The sequence below is a fragment of the Salvia hispanica genome, chromosome 2 (genome assembly GCF_023119035.1).
Source record: "Salvia hispanica cultivar TCC Black 2014 chromosome 2, UniMelb_Shisp_WGS_1.0, whole genome shotgun sequence".
In the NCBI taxonomy this organism is placed as follows: Eukaryota; Viridiplantae; Streptophyta; class Magnoliopsida; order Lamiales; family Lamiaceae; genus Salvia; species Salvia hispanica.
The window spans coordinates 26,389,536-26,408,323 of record NC_062966.1 but is presented as its reverse complement, the minus strand read 5'-3'; the positions used below and the strand labels follow the sequence as shown (position 1 = coordinate 26,408,323).

At 33.2% G+C, this 18,788-nt stretch overlaps 2 protein-coding genes across 2 annotated transcripts; both read left to right on the top strand.

The window, feature by feature from the left end:
* The first annotated feature begins 1,190 nt into the window (after positions 1–1,190).
* On the top strand, positions 1,191–3,454 carry LOC125203103. The gene is made up of 3 exons (XM_048101391.1): positions 1,191–2,282; positions 2,725–2,953; positions 3,048–3,454. Exons 1-3 carry the CDS (start codon positions 1,363–1,365, stop codon positions 3,210–3,212), a joined length of 1,314 nt encoding a protein of 437 aa, XP_047957348.1. The 5' UTR covers positions 1,191–1,362; the 3' UTR covers positions 3,213–3,454.
* Positions 3,455–17,558: 14,104 nt separating this feature from the next.
* Positions 17,559–18,690, top strand: LOC125203237 (E3 ubiquitin-protein ligase RZF1-like). Its single transcript, XM_048101549.1, has one exon. The coding sequence runs from the start codon at positions 17,656–17,658 to the stop codon at positions 18,604–18,606; it is 951 nt and encodes a 316-aa protein (XP_047957506.1). The 5' UTR covers positions 17,559–17,655; the 3' UTR covers positions 18,607–18,690.
* Positions 18,691–18,788: the final 98 nt, after the last annotated feature.

Below are 18,788 nucleotides of genomic sequence, written 5' to 3'. Positions count from 1 at the left end.
TTTGAAGAGATATCTTTACCTCCCTATTATTGAAGAGGTAAAATCTTATAACCACCATATTTGCCCATATGAAAAGCCCTTCACCAAGGGGAAATGTATTTGAGAAGATATTACCTTTTATGTTTTTTAATGCATTTTGTACTATTATTTTATATTTAAAAAATAATTTACCTTTCTATATACCTTTTCCCTTTGGAATATATTACTTTTTAAAATGGTATATTTCACTTATTAAAAAAATAAATACATGATGTACATTTTCTATATACCTTCTTCCTTGGAGATGCTCTAACGGGTGTTCCAGATATATAATTACGTACTCTTGGAGATGCTCTGACGGGTGTTCCAGATATATAATTACGTACTCTTTATCTTAATCATTATTGCAAAAGCACAATCAGCCAATGTCATTATTGCTACAAATTCCAAATTAATCATTACTTACATGCAAAAAATAACTAATAAAGAAATCTATAACTATTAAATAAAACTAAGAACATATTGATGAAAAAATTATGAAATTCAGATTTGCTCTTATATCCCATAAAAAAAATACGTCTGCCTACCACATGTATCATATTGATGACGTTTTTAACCAAATAGAGGTAAAATTGTTCATTTATAAATTGATAATAATTTATTTCTAGGGTAAAATCATGTATGCTTTATAAGTTATACTCCTATATATCAAAATTTGACTAAATTATAATTTTTTACTAATTTTTACAATTTTCAAATAGATCAAAATTTAACCAAAATAATTATTTAAAAATTGCCTAATACGATTACAAATTACAAACACAGAAAAATTACGAGTTCCTTTTCTTTTTCTGTTAACAATTCCAAATCTTAAAAAAGTTATTCCCTTCAAAATTTCTTTTCAGTCGCACGTGCCAACCTGACGTCACCCGATACGATACATACATTTATTTATAAATACACACACACACTCAAGGAAGAGAATATTGATCCGACGGCTCTACGCCACCGTTGAATACCGGGAGATCGGCAATCGCACGGCCAAGACTCGAAGACCATCATTGACCCGTTAGATCCCTCGTTCACGGTCCACGTCACGCTAAGCGGGGCCCACACCCTCCTCGCCTTTTTCGCCACATATAAATACAACTTCCCCACAATAAACCCAAATTGGAATTGCCAAAACATAACTGCTCTCTCTCTCTCTCTCTCTCTCACACACACAGTGATACACGCTTTCTCTCTCTAAAAAAAAATTAAAACCAGCGCGCTTGCTCCGCTGCTTCCTCCGCCCTCGCCCTCACCGGAGATGAAACCGGCGTCGCAGCACACGATTCGCCTATCGCGCTACAGGAATTGGCTGCCCTAATCGGACGGCGGAGGATGAAATTGGAGAGCGAAGATCGCAAAATGGAGAAGAAGAGCCTCACTCGCACGAATTCCTCACTCCTCCGCTCATCCCCCACCATCCGCTCCTCCATCCACAGCCTGTCCTCCGTCACCGAGATCGCGCCCGATTCCGACGCCGAGGATCTCGAGGAGCAGAAGCCCCATAGCCGCCCGCCGCCTCTCCGATCGAATTCCCCCTCCCGCGCGGCGGCGGGGGCGCCGCTCGCCGCCGCATTCCTCCTATTTCTCTACACGCTCTTCGCCTTCTTCAATTCCGACGATTTAGCGACCTCGGAGAATTTACTTTTAGCTTTGATTTTCGTGGCGGTTTTGCTGTTTTTTTTGTCGAGGAATAAGGGTTTAGTGAGTAGGAATTTCGGTTTTTTGAAGCAAAATTGTGATGAGTGTTGTAAGAGGTTAGGGTTCTCGTGTTTTTCGTCGAGGACTCACTCGAAGCCTGTGCAATGGTTCATCGGCGAGGCTGAATCGGAGGGTTTAGAGAGGGGGAAGGGAATTAGGAAGGAGAGGAGCAGTAGGAAGATTGTTAGGGAAGGTGTGGAGTTTTACAGCAATGGCGATTTCTACGAAGGGGAGTTTCATAAGGGGACTTGCAATGGGAGTGGAGTGTACAATTACTTTGTGAATGGGAGGTATGAAGGGGATTGGATTGATGGGAAATATGATGGTTATGGGATTGAGAGCTGGGCGAGAGGGAGTAGGTACAGAGGGCAGTATCGGCAGGGTTTGCGCCATGGATATGGAGTGTATAAGTTTTACACAGGGGATTCTTATGCTGGAGAGTGGTGCAATGGGCAGAGTCATGGTGTTGGAGCGCAGACTTGTGGCGATGGGAGCTGCTATGTCGGCGAGTTCAAGTTTGCTGTTAAGCATGGCCTTGGATACTACCATTTCAGGTAGAGGGGTTTGATTTTTTTCTTGGAGCTTTTGTGATTTCTTAGAATTGGTTGATTTTGTGAGATTTGATGTGGATGTGATGTTTGAATTTGGTGATGAAGATGTCTTTGTTTGCTTGGAGATGAAGTGTTTTATCTTGTTTGATTATTTGGATGATAGATTGATCTGTTGAATTTATGAAATCTCTGTATGTTGATGTCAAGATTTTTGCTTTTTTTGGAGAATCTGTTCTTGTAAGGATTGATACATTTAAGACTCTCTCTACCTGATGATTAGTGAAGTTGAATACTTACAAATTATGGATTTGGTAATCTTGCTCTTAATGAATCATTGAATTGATAGGACTTAACTTTCATTAAATGCTACAACAACACATACAGTATCCTTTTATCTGTGGGGAAGAGGACTTGTCATGCTGATTAGGCTGATGTTGCGTTACAGGAATGGAGATAGGTACGCCGGTGAGTACTTTGGAGATAAAATTCATGGCTTTGGGGTCTATCACTTCGCCAACGGCCATTTCTACGAAGGGTCGTGGCACGAGGGCCAGAAGCAGGGCTACGGAATGTACACTTTCCGAAATGGTGAAGCCAGATGTGGAGAATGGGATAATGGCAATCTCAAGATCCCCCTTCCCCCGCTCTCTGATGCAGTTCTTCGAGCAGTTCAGGTGAATAACACAGACTCTTTTCTACCAAAATATTAGGCCCTTTTGTTTACTGTCGCAAGTTCAACACTCTTATTGAATGAACTCATGTATGCAGGCTGCTAGGAAAACTGCAGAGAATGCAATCCACCTCCGCCGGGTTGATGAGCAAGTGAACAAGGCTGTGGTGGCTGCGAACAGGGCTGCCACCGCGGCCAGGGTCGCTGCAATCAAAGCTGTTCAGAACAGGATGGATGGAAGATTTTGTGATACTAACTTGTGAGATCTAAGTGGTAAATGTAAGCTTACTACTACTGAATTTCCATAACGAACGAACCCCGGCACCCTGGTGAAAGGCTGAAAGCCAACCCCAGTGGTTGAGATTTGGTTAACCATTGTGTAACATGTACATAGATCATCATGTATACTCCTAGATAGTGCACATATATGTCTCTCTGCTGAATCCAAGCCTTCATGTCTAATTGTAGCCAAAATTTGCAAGAAAAGTTGCTGGTTTCTGATTTACATTTACAGGCTATGTGTTCTTATCATATATAGATATAAATATATTACCCCTACTACATTATATGAGCATGTCCCCCACTTTTAGTGGGGTTGAAATTGGATTATTGTGTGTTGGGCAACTGCTATAGTACAGCATCATTTACTATTATTATTACATTAGCATCTTATCTACATGGACCATGTGGTGTGCTGTGTTTTCTATTGGTGAAGATGTTGATTCAAGAAGCAGCAAACATTATTTGTTTTTGACACAATCTTTTTATGTCTGAAAATGTAGTATTGGAGGAGAGTAATTAGTTTTTTGAGAATGGAAAAAACAGGGGAAAAGGGTGGAGACCTCAAAAATAAAAAACTTGTCTTTGAAGGGAAAGTGCACTCCATTTTTTTTCTATCCCCAACTTTTGCCCTTTTAGAGATAATTATGCGTTATTACTATTTTTCCCTTTTATATTCCTTCAACAAATACATGCTATGTTTTGTTAGATTTGTCATACGTGCGAATGAGGGAATTCCAAATTAATAGCAAGAAAATGTCGTTTATTACTTTTTTCGTAGTAGTGGAAATTTATAAAAATGATAAAGTAGAGAACGGAAATATTGAAGTTAAATAAACACTATTATGACATGGGGAAGAAGTAGGTGTAGATGTAAACAAAAATAGTGGATTGTATGCAAGTTGTAATTAAGAAAATGTATTAGGATTTAGGGCAATGAGTTGTGAGAAATTTATCAAAAATGAAGTGTGAATAATTATTGATTTGAAGTCTTGAAATTGTTGGTTGTGGACTGATGGAGTATTTGAGAAAAGCTTTCAAGTTCAAGTGTAATATTTTGATTCTTACCTTAGTCAATTTTAGAGGTTTTTAGTCAATTTCCCTCTCTCATATAAGGACTCCTAACCATAAATTCACAAAGCATAAATTAGTTTTCCCAACTCAAAATGCACATTGAATCTCGGTCAATTTTTTCAAAACCAAAAAGTTGACCTTGGATTTTTTTTTTTACTTACAATTCTCATATCAAAATATTACAATTTGAAGGTCGAGCATTCTCTAAAAATTCCTAGCGTATTCAGGTGCGAAAGCATGTAAAATTACAATTTGAAGGTCGAGCATTCTCTAAAAATTCCTAACGTATTCAGGTGCGAACGCATGTAAAATATTGATATAGAATAAAATTTATTCGAAAGTAACATATCAAAAGAGACTTTTGCATTACAATTTACGAAGAAATCGATAACTCTATAAAAGCCTCTTAACCTCTTGAATTGTGTACACCAATGCGTATATTATGAGATTTGACAAACAAAATATATTATCAGATTGTGACAAACAATTTCTTACTGGTTACCACCTCATAAGAAAAATGATCTTGACAAATTGTTCACCACCTTGAATCAAAATATCAACATAAAAACTTGTATCATGCTATTGACAATACGATATATTTGTAATTACTAATAATTTAGTAGTGTGAAAATTCTTATACAAGACTCCAAAAAATATTATTGTTACCTTTTCATTACATCCATTTTTTTTTTTGCAAAAGAATAGACCAAAAACATAGAACTTTTCTCACATGATGTATCCAATATTGTTTCATTAAACAATTGGAAAAAGTATCATGTGCCTTTTGATATCAAGTTGGAGATATAATGGCAAGCATATCTTGTCATTGTTATAATCCAACCACATGCATAGTAGTAGCTGTGGGGTTTATATTTATTTTTAAAAAAAAGTTCCAACTTTTTTTTCTTCTTCAATGCATGCTTCTGTTTTCATGTTAATATTTTTTTTAAGTGAGAAAAAGGGGAAAAAGTTTTTGCTTCTTAATTTTGTAGTCTAAGCCTATTTCAGATTCTTCTGTTCTTTTTCTTTCTTTCTTTTATTTGCTTTTTAGCAATCTTGAACCCTAGATTTAAATCTTATTGTTAAATTAATTTGTTTTATACATCCAAGAACAAACCAACCACCCCCCACATGCACTTGCAAAGGCAAACCAGTGGATTAAATTTAAAGCACTGTGTACTGGGATTAATTTATTATTTGTTTTATAGTTACATAATTTTCTAATTTGCTTCTTTGACTGGTGTTGTGATGTATGATTTGGTTATGGAATTTGCTTGGATAGTGTGATATTGCATTAATTGGCACTGATTTGTGTTTGATAAGTTTAGGATTTAGATGTTATATGGGCATAGGTTTTATAATTAATTATATCATTCACTCACACAGAATCCAATAAATTAATATAGTATTTACAATCCACAAATTATAACATACTAGTATTTATCGTTTAATGTGTTGCATAAGATGCTATATCAATATGTATGGCTCATCGAGTGTATAAAATGAAGATATATAATTAACTATACTATATAAGAATAAAGTTTATTAAAATGGCACAATCACAAACTGTGAATCCAACCAAATTCGTCAAAATCGAAATCATGAATAAATTAAGGTATATATATTATGATATGTATGCATGAATGCAAAACTACATATATAGTCATCTAACACAAAAATATTTTTTCACGCAATCTTATTAATTTACTTTGATAATTTTTTATATTAAAAAATAATTGAAGGGAATTTTGAAAAATGACGAAATGAAATATTGATCTTGTCCTTCAATAGTTAATATTTTCTTTAATTAACTAAGACGATCTCGATTACGTACATCACAATTTTATACTCTTACCATCCCGGATAATTCGGGTCACTTTGACCGGACACGAGTTTTAAGAATTGTAATGAAAAGTGGGTTGAAAAAGTTAGTGGAATGTGGGTCCTACCTTTATATATTAGTTTTATAATAATATGTGAGTAGGAATGAGTTAGTGGAATATGGGGTCTACTACCAAAAATGGTAAAAGTGAAATGGGACAAATTATGTGGGACAGACCGAAATAGAAAACTGGGACTAATTATCCGGGACGGAGGGAGTAATAAAATTTATGTGGCTAGGAAACTCCATCAATTAAATAATTTGGCTAGGAAACTTCATCAAATAAAAAAATTCAATAGTTTCGTGGTTGCATGAAAAACGTAGTTTTGTTTATAAAAGAGGAAATGGTTTGAGAAAATATTTGGAGAACAGTATATAAGCATTTTAGAACAAAATCAACAATAAAAAAAATAACTAATCAATTAGAATTATTTCATTAATTGCAATACAAAATGAACCAATAACAAACCAATTAATTAAAAAATATAACGAAATCATAGTCACTGAAAAAAATATTGTAACAAGGACTACATCAATTTTGTGGTAGACTAAACATTTAAATTGAATTTATTCTTCTGCGTGTAATGTCGTGCAGTATGTGTCTTCACATTAAAAATAGTTTCGAATTTCTAATTAAAATAGTAAATCCAATGCACCCTTTTTGGGGTTCAAATTCTGGAAATTCACATTATCTAGAGAGGTGCTTTTAATTGTTTATTTGTGCATTTATTGAATCTAGGATCTGGTCAATTTCCAAATGAGACTTTTATCTTTTTTTTTATACTTTTCTAAATCTGACTGATCATTTTGATTTCCAAAAGAAATTTAAATTTAAGCCCTTCAATAATTGGATCATGGGCACAATAGTATCAAAATTTGGTAAGTATATATGGTTGATCGATAATAGGTGATGAATTTGGCTGCCAAAGATAATGAATAAAATCAATATATATTTTCCTTTTAAAAAAAGTTTTGCCTCATCCTAATATTTGTTATTGTGACATTATCACTGATCGAGACATGCATAGTATATTTACCAGCTCTACTTTATAAATAGTGGCATAAATCGAGACAATACATTCCATGTATCAATAATCAATTATTATGCCTCAAATTTTGTAAATTAAATCAATCGGCAGAGACATTATTATTAGCTAAGCGTAATAATGCAACGGCTTAAAAGTTAGGAACATTATTATAAATTTGTTGCAGTTCTTGCCTTCCTCGATGGGCCTACTTATCCATCATTCCACTTGTAAATTATTTTATTCATTCATCTTGTATGGACCAATGCAAATACTATAATGTTACATCATATATATCAATCAATTAATATACCATTTCTTTCTTCTGACGCATTTAAAAAAATTTGCTTTTTTAAGGATATAAAAATTGAGAAGCATTTGAATTTTTTTTTTTAAATAACAATAATTTAGGATGCAAAAGAAAGTTTTCCATAACAAGGAGAGATTAATTTAATTTTTTGCATATTTCTAGATGCTCCTCTAATTTTAATTGGAGCATTTACAATAAGGATATTTTTTAAAGCATTAATCATATTATTTAGAAACATAAATTAGTATTTTTAATTTCATTAATAATATTTTTTTTATTGTAGTGACGTTACCATAATTCGTAAACACTTCGACAACAAAGTTTTCTAATAGCATTTATCGTCCTTTACTAATACTATGATTACCTTTAAAAAATACTACTAGTAATACAATTTATGTAAATTAAGCTTTTATGAAAATATAAAATTAAAATAACAAAAAGTCATTAAGATGTAATATGTATCTAGCATTTTAATATTCTGTATCTCAATATTTATAATAGCATATGTCATTGTTTGGTGCGAAACTCGCTGGCAACATATTTTATCAATTAAGTAGGATTATTTCAATAAATTAAGTTCATCAAATTATTAAAACTCGTGATAGTTGAAAGGTGACAAATAAATGTATAAATATGTACACATATAATTAATGCTATATAGTATTTTATAAAACAATTTAATTGCAAATACAAATTACATGTTCAAATGTAATTTGAAATACTACAATCATGCTTTCTCGATAGTTTATAATTTATATACACGTATATATGTGTTCTAATTAATTGATTAAATATCAAAATCACGAACTACAAAAGCTGGCGCCAAGTGATTTTAAAAGTTTCGAAAAAATCGAGAAGTAGGCTACATCGTCATCTTTTTTGTTTTATTGATAATATTTATCATGCTTAGATTGACCATTTTATGTCAATTTTAAACTAAAAAAACATTGTTATCAATTTGCTGTACTAAGATCTCTTTAGAAGAGGTCATTGATGATGACATTGGACCATTTATTTTAAGCCAACAAAATCATTATGGACTATGGTTTTGTTAATATCAAACCACACTTTCATTATTCTTTCTATAATGGGGTTGGGGAATGATGGGCCACTTCAAAATTTTAAATATTTAGGATGCTCAATTGATCATCAATCAATTTTAAAGTTACAGGATTAATCCGAAATTATTAATATTTACAATTTTTTTAAATATTTATCCCAATTTTGATATAAAGATTATCTATTTTTTCTAGCTATTTGTTTATTCTAAGTAGACTTTGATATTGAATTATAACTCTCATTTATGTCGTCTCCATTCTCTAGTAGTATTAAAATTGAAACTTCCCAAACGGTTCAGTAAATGCAAACATCTAAAGTGACTTTTATTTTCTTATCTCATTAATTGTATTTGAAAATTTTGAATGTATTTTTCAAATATTTGAAAAGTCCAAAAGTTTATGAATCTGACCTAATAAAAGTGGCAAAGATAATGGATCTAGATGAATAATATCTCCATCAAATAATTTGGTAACTGAGGGTAAGTCACCTAATACAGTCCAACTTTTTGACTTTAAAACAAATGTCGGTCTACTAGATTTTGATTCTATTTAATGAAGGTGTCACAAAAATCATCTTCTTGATTACCATCTAATTACCTAAGATTACCATTAGTATATTTTTAGGTTTGCATGATTGTATCATTAAATATTTATATTGACTTTTACTATTGTTTTGTATGGATAGGATGTAGTAGTGTGTAATGATACATTTATCTTATAATCTAGTTGTTATTAAGTGGGAGATCTATGATATAATTTTAGGAATCTACTTCTACTATATAGATTTATGGACGATGGTGAATTTCTCTTTATGAATAGTCCAGTTAACATCGAAATTCACATGTAACGTGTCAAGTTGCTATCTTCAAATTCGAGACACAATTACTCATAAAAATGACATCATTTTTCTCTATAGTTTTTTATATTTTCTTAAAAATACATAAAAGAACGACATTATATATTGTTTTGATGGTGTTAAAATATGTGAATTTTCCATATTATTACATTTCTAAGGCTGGAAAAGGTTGTGAATAAATTAACTATATGTACCGCTAAACCTTGATACGAATAGTAGAATTTTGTTAAGTCATGAATAATTATACACCCAATAAAATATAAAACTATCTAATCGAACTAAAGTAAGTTCAATCATGCAACTTTTGACTGTTTGAAGCAGATAAGATAAGTGTTGAAATTTACAACTAAATTAATACATTTATTTCCGTGAAAGTTAAACTCGAGGGCATAATCACCCTCCATAATATTTAAATATTAATATAATGCTACTTCAATATAAATATACTACTTATCAAATCAATGTTAGCAACGGCCGGCCTCTTTGTAAATTACTTCGCTTTCAACTTCAATCAATAAATTGATATCTTAAATCATTTAATTAAAAAAATTAAATCTTGATTGCATACAATATATAATTATGTTCTTGACGCATAATATATTTCTCTAGTAATTTGTATGCATGTATAAAAATTGGAATATAACTATGATATTGGTCAACTGATATGAGGAAGAAAAGCTTCATTGAAATATTATGTTGTATTTGGTTGTGAATTTGACACAAAACATTAATGGCAGTATGTTGTACTGCAAAAACCATGTGATGATTTTGTAGAATGTAACGTTAGGTTTCTGATACTGTATATATATAACACAGAAATCATTGACCAAATCCATTAATTAATACACATTCAGTTCCTGTGTTTCACTAAGACTGTAGTACTATATAATTTAACTTTTATTTGAGTTATTGAAGAATAAATGGCCTGCCTCCGCAACGGAACATTCACTCTGTTTTTCTATTCTTTTTTTGTAAAAACTTCTCTAGAAAATAAAATATGTTGGGCCTAAAATTAGTCTAGATTTGATCAAGTGTGCTTTTGTATTTTTGGGTTAGTCATAGTAAAAATAGTAGTAGTATTACTACTATTACTACTTTTTCTTATAACAGACATACTCCACTAAACATGGGGATCCTCGTTAACATATACGGAACACTAAAAATTGACAACACCTAAAGACAACGTACGACATCAACAAGCTCTACCGTCTACCTACACAGCAAAAGGGGCCCAACTGAAACAAAACAAAAACACCGAGATATAGAACTCGATAGCAAGAACGCTACAATCATCGAGAAGGGAAGCACATCACAACAACCAACAAGGGTGAACAATAAAAACATGGAAAATGAGTCTAGACATATTTTTATTATAACATCTTCAACCATGCAAATGAAAAAAAGAGAAATTTGATCTATAGTAAAGAAAATGGGCTAAAGATGCAAGCCCAGTTCTGCTACTTTATTTTGCTATTGGGCTATGAAATATAAACATTTGATTGCTATTAAGTTAGAAATAAAAGCATGTCTCCTGAATTTTAAAAGATAGCTACTTCTTCAAATGCTAAAACATACTACCACTATAATACTCAATCCAAACAAGTATTAATCTTATATACAATTTTATGTAAAAAAAAATCATTTAGGCAAACTATTTAGAAATTTTTATCCGCCCAAAGTTATTTCCTCTCCGTAAATAAATTCAGCAATTATAAATAGACGGTGCTTGCAATATTTATATAGTACTACAATTTTAGTAAATAAACTTTTATGGTGTGAATTGTACATCTCCATATCCATTTACAAATACCAATTCTCGAGATTTGGAGTGCATTTGATGATGCGTATATTTTTGGTTTGGGTGATTTAGTTTGTTGCATTTGTGACCTTAGCCGCTCATAGCTAAGCTTGACTTTTTTATACTTTTTTTGTTTTTATTTAGTAACCAAAATTTCACAAATATCATTTCAGGTGCATTCATAATTTATGCTAGTATATAAAATTAAATACTAAAACATAGTACACTCTTAAACACAAGTAGTATTCACCCAAATTAAATCTATAAGCAAGTCCTATAGTTATCTTTCCATCTTACAATAATTCCAAGTCCAAAACTCCAAATTATTATATCCGCAAGTTTTCAATTTTTCAACTGAATTTTGTATCAATACGGTGTCGTAAAGAAGTACAACACCTCATGAATAAAAGGTAGTACTCCCTCTGTCCCACAATAGGAGTCACATTTAGTGTAAACACGGATTTTAAGAAATGTAAAGAATGGTGGATTGGAAAAATTAGTAGAATATAAGGTCCACTATTTTATACTCCCTCGGTCCGCGATTAGGAGTCCCGGTCACTTTTGCACACCCGTTTTACAAAAATCATAAAAAATAGTTAAAGTGGATAAATGGTAAAGTAAGAGGGAGAATAATGTTGACAAAAGTCTTCTCAACATTATTCTCTATTTTACTTTACCATTTCTCCACTTCAACTATTTTTTATCATTTTTATAAAATGGGTGCGCAAAAGTGATCAGGACTCCTAATCGCGGACGGAGAGAGTATTAGTTTTATAATAGAATGTGAATGAAGTGAGTAAGTGGAATGTTGGATCTACTTACCATTTATGGTAAATGAAATGTGATTCTTATTATAGGACGAACTGAAATGACAAAATGTGACTTTTATTATGTGAGGAAGGGATTTTAAGTTTTAGAAACTTTTTCTACCTTAGTCAAAAACTTAGAAAGAAGGATGCAGGTATATTTTAAGGAAAGTTTTAACTAGCTGCTGATGTCTATAAGATTAAAATGTACTGTTGAGATCTTAGTCATTGATTGGAAACATAGGAAAGTATAAATATCACTAATTTATATGAATTGTGTAATTCGACCAAAATAAATATCAGTATATGCATGGATATATAATTATAGAGATCAATAAATATGATAGTACAAAAATATAGATTATAAATGAAATTACTAATTATACAAGAATATCAAATTAAAGGTAATATAAATCTTGTCATATTATTAACAATAATCGATAATTGGTAATAAAAAAAAACTAGTTCGATTTCCATTATTATATTTAGATGCACTTATAAACTTAACCAATACTATCATTATATAAATCTATAGATGTGAAGTAAGTCTACAAATCCATCCGCATTCCAACTCCATCGCAGTTCGAGTAGTCATCTTCTATTTCTTTAATTCTTGAAAACCAATGATAATATCTGAAGAGCGAATGTGAGAGTGTTGTGTGTTGTTTTGTAAAATGGAACTTCCCTGAGTATCCACTAGACACTAGGTCTAGGAACTCAGAGAATCCTCGGGTTACTTGTCGTTGGGCACACAATCATTTCCTTTTCCCTTCAAAACCCTCAACCTGCTATGCTAAAAAGATTAGTACAAGGAAGCAGGGATCGAATCCACAGAGACATGCGTAAGTAAACATGTTAAAAGACCTGGAAACTATTTTTTGGCTGCTGCCACGCAATTACCTCGGGGTTGAGATTTAATTCCTAGACTCTGGAAATGAAATGTCCTATCCTAACAGCTAGATCTAGGCAGAGATAACAGAACATGCATAATAGTGACCAAATGAGCTTGAAATTACTACTAGACGGGGTAAACGGCTTCCTAAACTAACCTAGACACAGGAAAGCGTAGCATGTGGGGACCATTTCCCTAAACGACATAGTACGACGGAAAAAAGCTGCAGATTAACCAACTAAAGGACTAACTAATAGCGACATCATCTTCTCTAACTTTTATCACGAAATAACAGATGAAAAACAGAGCAAAGCAAGGATCGAAACAGGGCAAATGAAATTAAACCGATTAACACAAAGAACTACTGAAACTAAGCAGATCTACGATTACTAGACGAGGTAAACAAGTAAACAGAATTAAAATATCACAACCATGCAAACACGAACAGATCTACACGCCGGATGCTTCATCCACTCCGGATTCAAGCCATCCACAACAATCCAACACAATTTCCATCTCCGATCTTCGCAAGTTCAACCAGATTCAACCGATCAACTACAAATCTCCATGCAATTCAAACTCCACCTCAGATTAATCAACAATATCCACCAAAAACAAACAGATAATGCAACAATAATATAACCGAAACCATAGTAGCAAATCTCATAGCAAAATACACAATATCCAACGAGAAAGTAGCAAAACACGACCGAGCTTCGAACACCGAAGACTCGGGAAATCCGAAACACAAACAAAAGCAAATAAAGGATTGTATCTTCGCCTCCCGTGGAGACGGTGTTACACAACGACTGAACTGAGACGTGAACCCCTAAGATGATTCCCCTAAAAGTGTGTGTGGAGAGAAATGGAAAAGCTAAGCTAAGAGCTGATGATGCAAAAGGAGGACTGCCTTCATGTTGAACGCGTGCTCTTATTTATAAGGGGCGGAGCTTCTAGACTCTTCCTAATGTTTCCCATTTTGCCCTCCTCATGGATGCTCCTTCGTCTAGTAAACTCTTCCCTTTTTCTGCTCACTTTTTCCCGCCAGCTTCTTCCTTCAGGTAATCCCTTCTTTCTTCCTGGGGCTGGCGTTTTCTCTACACACCTGGCTTATAAAACTTTGTTAGACCCAAGAAATTACAGAATTTATCCTATAACCAATGCATGAAATTAGCCTTATCAATATCAATTACGATGACCAACATCTAAGACCCTACAAACTCGTTCTCATAAAGATAGGATAGGTTTCGTTTCTACCGTGAAATAAAAAATTGCAAAGAAGTACAATTGTATCTTTTAAATAAAATAATATTAGATGACATTTTTAATATTTTATTTGGATTTGTGTGTATATAAATATAATTAATTACAGTTAGGTTTGGTATATTGAAAAGCATGTTTCGAGCACGGATAGAATGTTGTTTGTATTCAAAAATTCTATAATCCACTTTTAACCTGATTAAGTATTATTCGAGCAAGTTTCGCAAGAATAGAATCAATATTATTATTACATTGTGTTTGCTTGTGCATTTTTAAGATGTTTTACAAATATTTAAATATATAAGAAGCAAACAAAGCCTAAGTCTTTTGCTTAGTAGACTGGTTGTGGGCGTCGTCCACTTTAAAATAACTACGGTCGATTCTATGCAATGTTTTGCAAAAGAGAAATAAGAATTTCACAACCTAGATAGATTTTGCCTACATATCGCGATGACATTGGTGTGGTATAGCACTGAATGGATCTAACACCAAGAAGTGTCTTTATGTTATCTACTGAAAGACCAGGTCTTGATAAACTACGGGTTTTTCGCAACTCAATAATCCTGATATCTTGAGGTAGTGGTAATTAATGTCTAACGGTGCTAGGATTGCTATAATATTGAATCACGCGCCTGGTGAGTCTGGTTTGATAATGTCCCCAGGAGGAGCTCGAAACAAGGTTTTATTATTCTAGAAAAACTGGCCAGTTGGAATTTAATTATTCCATGAATAATAAATAAGTGTTTCTTGTTGAGTCAACAAGGTTTTATTATTCGGAAAACTGGCCAGTTGGAATTTAATTATTCCATGAATAATAAATAAGTGTTTCTTACTGAGTCTAACTCTTGGAGTAAATAAGATGTTAATTAATTTAGTCCATAGCAGACTTTAATTAATTAATGGATATCTGGCCCATCATAACTCTATAGATCCCTAATCCGGCCCATCATTGGCCTATCATAACTCTATATAAAGGAGACTAGACAAAAGACATAATTATTATTATTCATAATTTCTTAAAATCTCCTACTGGGATCGTTTGCAAAGAATGTTGAAACTCACAAAGACATATTATAAGAAGCAAGATTCTTTAGTTGTGAAGTTGAAACTCACAAAGAATGTCGACGCTGGATATTAAAGATACATATTGTTGGATATTTTAGTGTAATTGGATTAACTTGATCGATAAGTATTGTCGTAATGAGACATCATATAAGTCTGTATAAGAAATTCATCCGAAAATGTAATTTCTGAAAGTCAAAGGACTAATTTGCAATTTCGGAAACCTTTTGAAAATTAGTTATTTTCGGTTATTTTCCCAACAGATGCACTGTTTCATCAGCAGGTGCACTGGTTCGTCTTCTTCAAAATCTGATCGATTCTTCTGGTTCAAAACACTCTCGAATATCAACATATTATAGTTCTGAAATCTTCTGAATTTTATCCGATCAAATATTTTGGTAGAACCACCGAAATTGATTTGATCTGAAAGTGATATCTTCACGACTTTCAGATTATCCGTTTTGTTCAATATTCAAATTCTCCCTAACACATATGGAAAGTACCAGGGATCGAACACCACACTTCGTGATACAAGTTGAAAGGCCAACCTGGACTAATTATTACTGTAATCAATAAACATGATTTGCATTATTTTGGTGAAAGTAATTTACCTTGTGAAGTGAATAAACAAGAAAAAAAAGTGGTTTTCTTTTTTCACTTTATTGGAAAGTAATTTCAAAAGTTTGTTGAAACAATGTCTGTTTGACAGGGGTGATCACGTTATTCTCGATATTATTTTACTAATTATCTATTTTAACTATTTATTTTAATTTTTTCGAAACTTGTGAAAAAAATGAAGTGACTCAACTTTTATGAGACAGATGGAGTAGTTAAAACTAACTACTTTTTCTCTTCAAAATCATCTCAAAATTTTAAATTTGCGTAATTCTCTCGATTTAAATTATTTTTTCACAAAAAATATATCAAATTAAAGATAATTTTATAAGAATTTTAACGAGATCTCAATTGCATATGTTCTAACGACGTTCGAATGGTGAAATTTGATCATTTTTATTTCAGTTTTCGTATACGTTGATAAACAGATTTTTATTAATAAATGCATCAAACAATCTCAATATTATGCATGTACAATATCAATAAAACTATGTTGATATTTTCTGATACTTGTGTTGAGATTTTCATGTCACTGTGTTATATTTATAATGCACTATATTGATATAATAAAAAACCATGAAAATTATAATATGTTAACTAAATGACGATCTTACTCCTTTATTGATATTTATCTATTTATTGATATTTGTGAGATTTAATCTCATCCATTCATTTTAAAATTTAAGAGTGTAGATTTTGTTTTAATTTTGAATTATGATATTATATGTAATATAAGAGGACCCATTTTTTGACATATTCTTCTTCCATAAATCAAAGATAACCACGGATAATTAGGCCCTCAAGAAAGTCTTGGGATATAACTAAATTAATACTACTCCCTGCTAAATAGTACTTTCTCCATTCTGCCATAGTTGAGGTATTTCCTTTTGACACAAAGAATTAAAAAATGTTTATTATATTAAATAGAGGGAGAAAAGTAAAAAATGAGAAAAAGTAGATAAGTGAATAAAATTGATAGAATAGAGTGAAAAAAGAGAATGAAGTAGAAAAAGATAAGTAAGTTGATTATTATCATATAGAGAAATAATTCAACTATAAAAAAAATTTCCAAAATAAAAGAAAATGACTCAACTATGATAGAACAGAGGAAGTAGTAATTACGAATTATTAAGATATAATTAATAATTTTTAATGCTAACTACAAACTACTAAACCCCCTCAAGTTTTTTGCTAAATCCGCATTGATCCGATGGTATACCCTTCAATAGGCGTGTTTGATAAGTTAGTAATACCAAAATTGAGAATTATATATGGACATTTCCAATTGTTTGATATCATAATTAACCTTAACTCAAAGCCCAATATAAGACAAGGCTCTATCCAATCTTACCAAAATTATAATATTAACTATGTTTATGTATCCTGCCAATTTGTCAAGTTAAGCATTGTTATTTAATATACAATACAAATTTAGATAATTTCTTTTCTATCAAACAACAACGGAAAAAATCATATCTTTGCATATCTTGACATGAAGCCCGTATTTATTATCTTGTTTTATATATCTTCTCATATCCCATCTTTTTTATCAAACGAGTCCTTATTATATTCACACCTCAAAGCAGACAAGAGGACTTCCATCTTCTTTGTAATGCTTTACTTTCTTAAGAAGCAGAAACAAAGTGGGAATCTCTTCATGCAGCTTTAATAAGCCATCCTTTTTCCCTTACACTCAACAATACTCTTTCTTAATCCCATATATTTAACCCATGCATCTCCTATTTCAGCTATCTTTCCATTTTCTGCATAATTATATTACAGACAATCCATGTCTTTGAGCCCTCCAAGAGCCAACGGCAACGATGCATCGTCCGAAAAACTCTACTGGTGTTACCAGTGTCATCGAACAGTCTGGACCGTGTCCGAATACCCATCCAGTACCGTCTGCCCCCGTTGCTATGGCCAATTTCTCTACGAAGTCGACTTGGCGAGGCCCCAACCCATTCTTGAAATCACCGCATTCGATCCCTCACCGGAGGCACGAATTGTCGAAGCGCTGGCCCTCATGATTGATCCTCACTCACTTACGGGCCAAACGCGGGGACTTGGGCGGCAAAGACGACGTTATAGGGAGCCGGAAGAGGCAGGACACCGAAGCTGGTTCCGAAGGAGGAGGCGTTCGATTGATGAGGAGGGCGGTGACGATTGGGGTCCGGAAAGAGGGATTATAGCCCGGCCCAGAAACTGGATTGTTCTCCGGCCCACTGGCCGTATCCCTGCAAACAGAAACAGGCCGAGGGAAAGGCTAATCCCACAGGGAGCAGACCCTAGAAACTACTTCAACGGGCTGGGACTGCAAGGGCTCATCGAGGAGATAACTCAGAACGACAGGCCCGGCCCGCCACCAGCTCCAGATTCAGCTATTGATGCTATTCCAACAATTAAAATTGCACAAACACATCTGGAGACAGACACGGAATGCCCAGTTTGCAAGGAAGAATTAGAAGTAGGGTTGGAAGCAAGACAGTTACCATGCAAACATATCTTTCATTCTGACTGCATTGTTCCATGGCTGAGGCTCCATAATTCTTGCCCAGTATGCCGTCATGAAGTCGAGATTCATAACCAAAGTTGTGAAGGTGAATCCATCCAAATTCATGTTGAAGATAGGAGGTTCCCACTGCTGAGGCGGATGGCAGGGATGTGGCCGTTCCGCTCCAGATATCGGCCACTTCGCCCGCGTGGAGATGGGGCCAGACATCACCAGGGTGAGAATTGAACTAAACTAAGAACGGACTGCAAAGAAAACTGTACACATGGACATCAAACTGTCGATTCTACTGACATGAAATTAGTTATATCTACCTGTATTCAGCAGCTGAATCATGGAGGTGTAATATAATGTAGAGCACACAGCAAAGAGACACAAGATGAATGTTCAAGATCAGTAGTGATGATGTA

Excerpts from the sequence above, each read along its gene's own strand:
- LOC125203103 (XM_048101391.1), top strand. The coding sequence starts at position 1,363 with ATGAAATTGGAGAGCGAAGATCGCAAAATGGAGAAGAAGAGCCTCACT. Across the intron at positions 2,283-2,724 it reads CTTGGATACTACCATTTCAG|GAATGGAGATAGGTACGCCG; the intron begins GTAGAGGGGTTT and ends GTTGCGTTACAG. Across the intron at positions 2,954-3,047 it reads CAGTTCTTCGAGCAGTTCAG|GCTGCTAGGAAAACTGCAGA; the intron begins GTGAATAACACA and ends TCATGTATGCAG.
- LOC125203237 (XM_048101549.1), top strand. The coding sequence starts at position 17,656 with ATGTCTTTGAGCCCTCCAAGAGCCAACGGCAACGATGCATCGTCCGAA.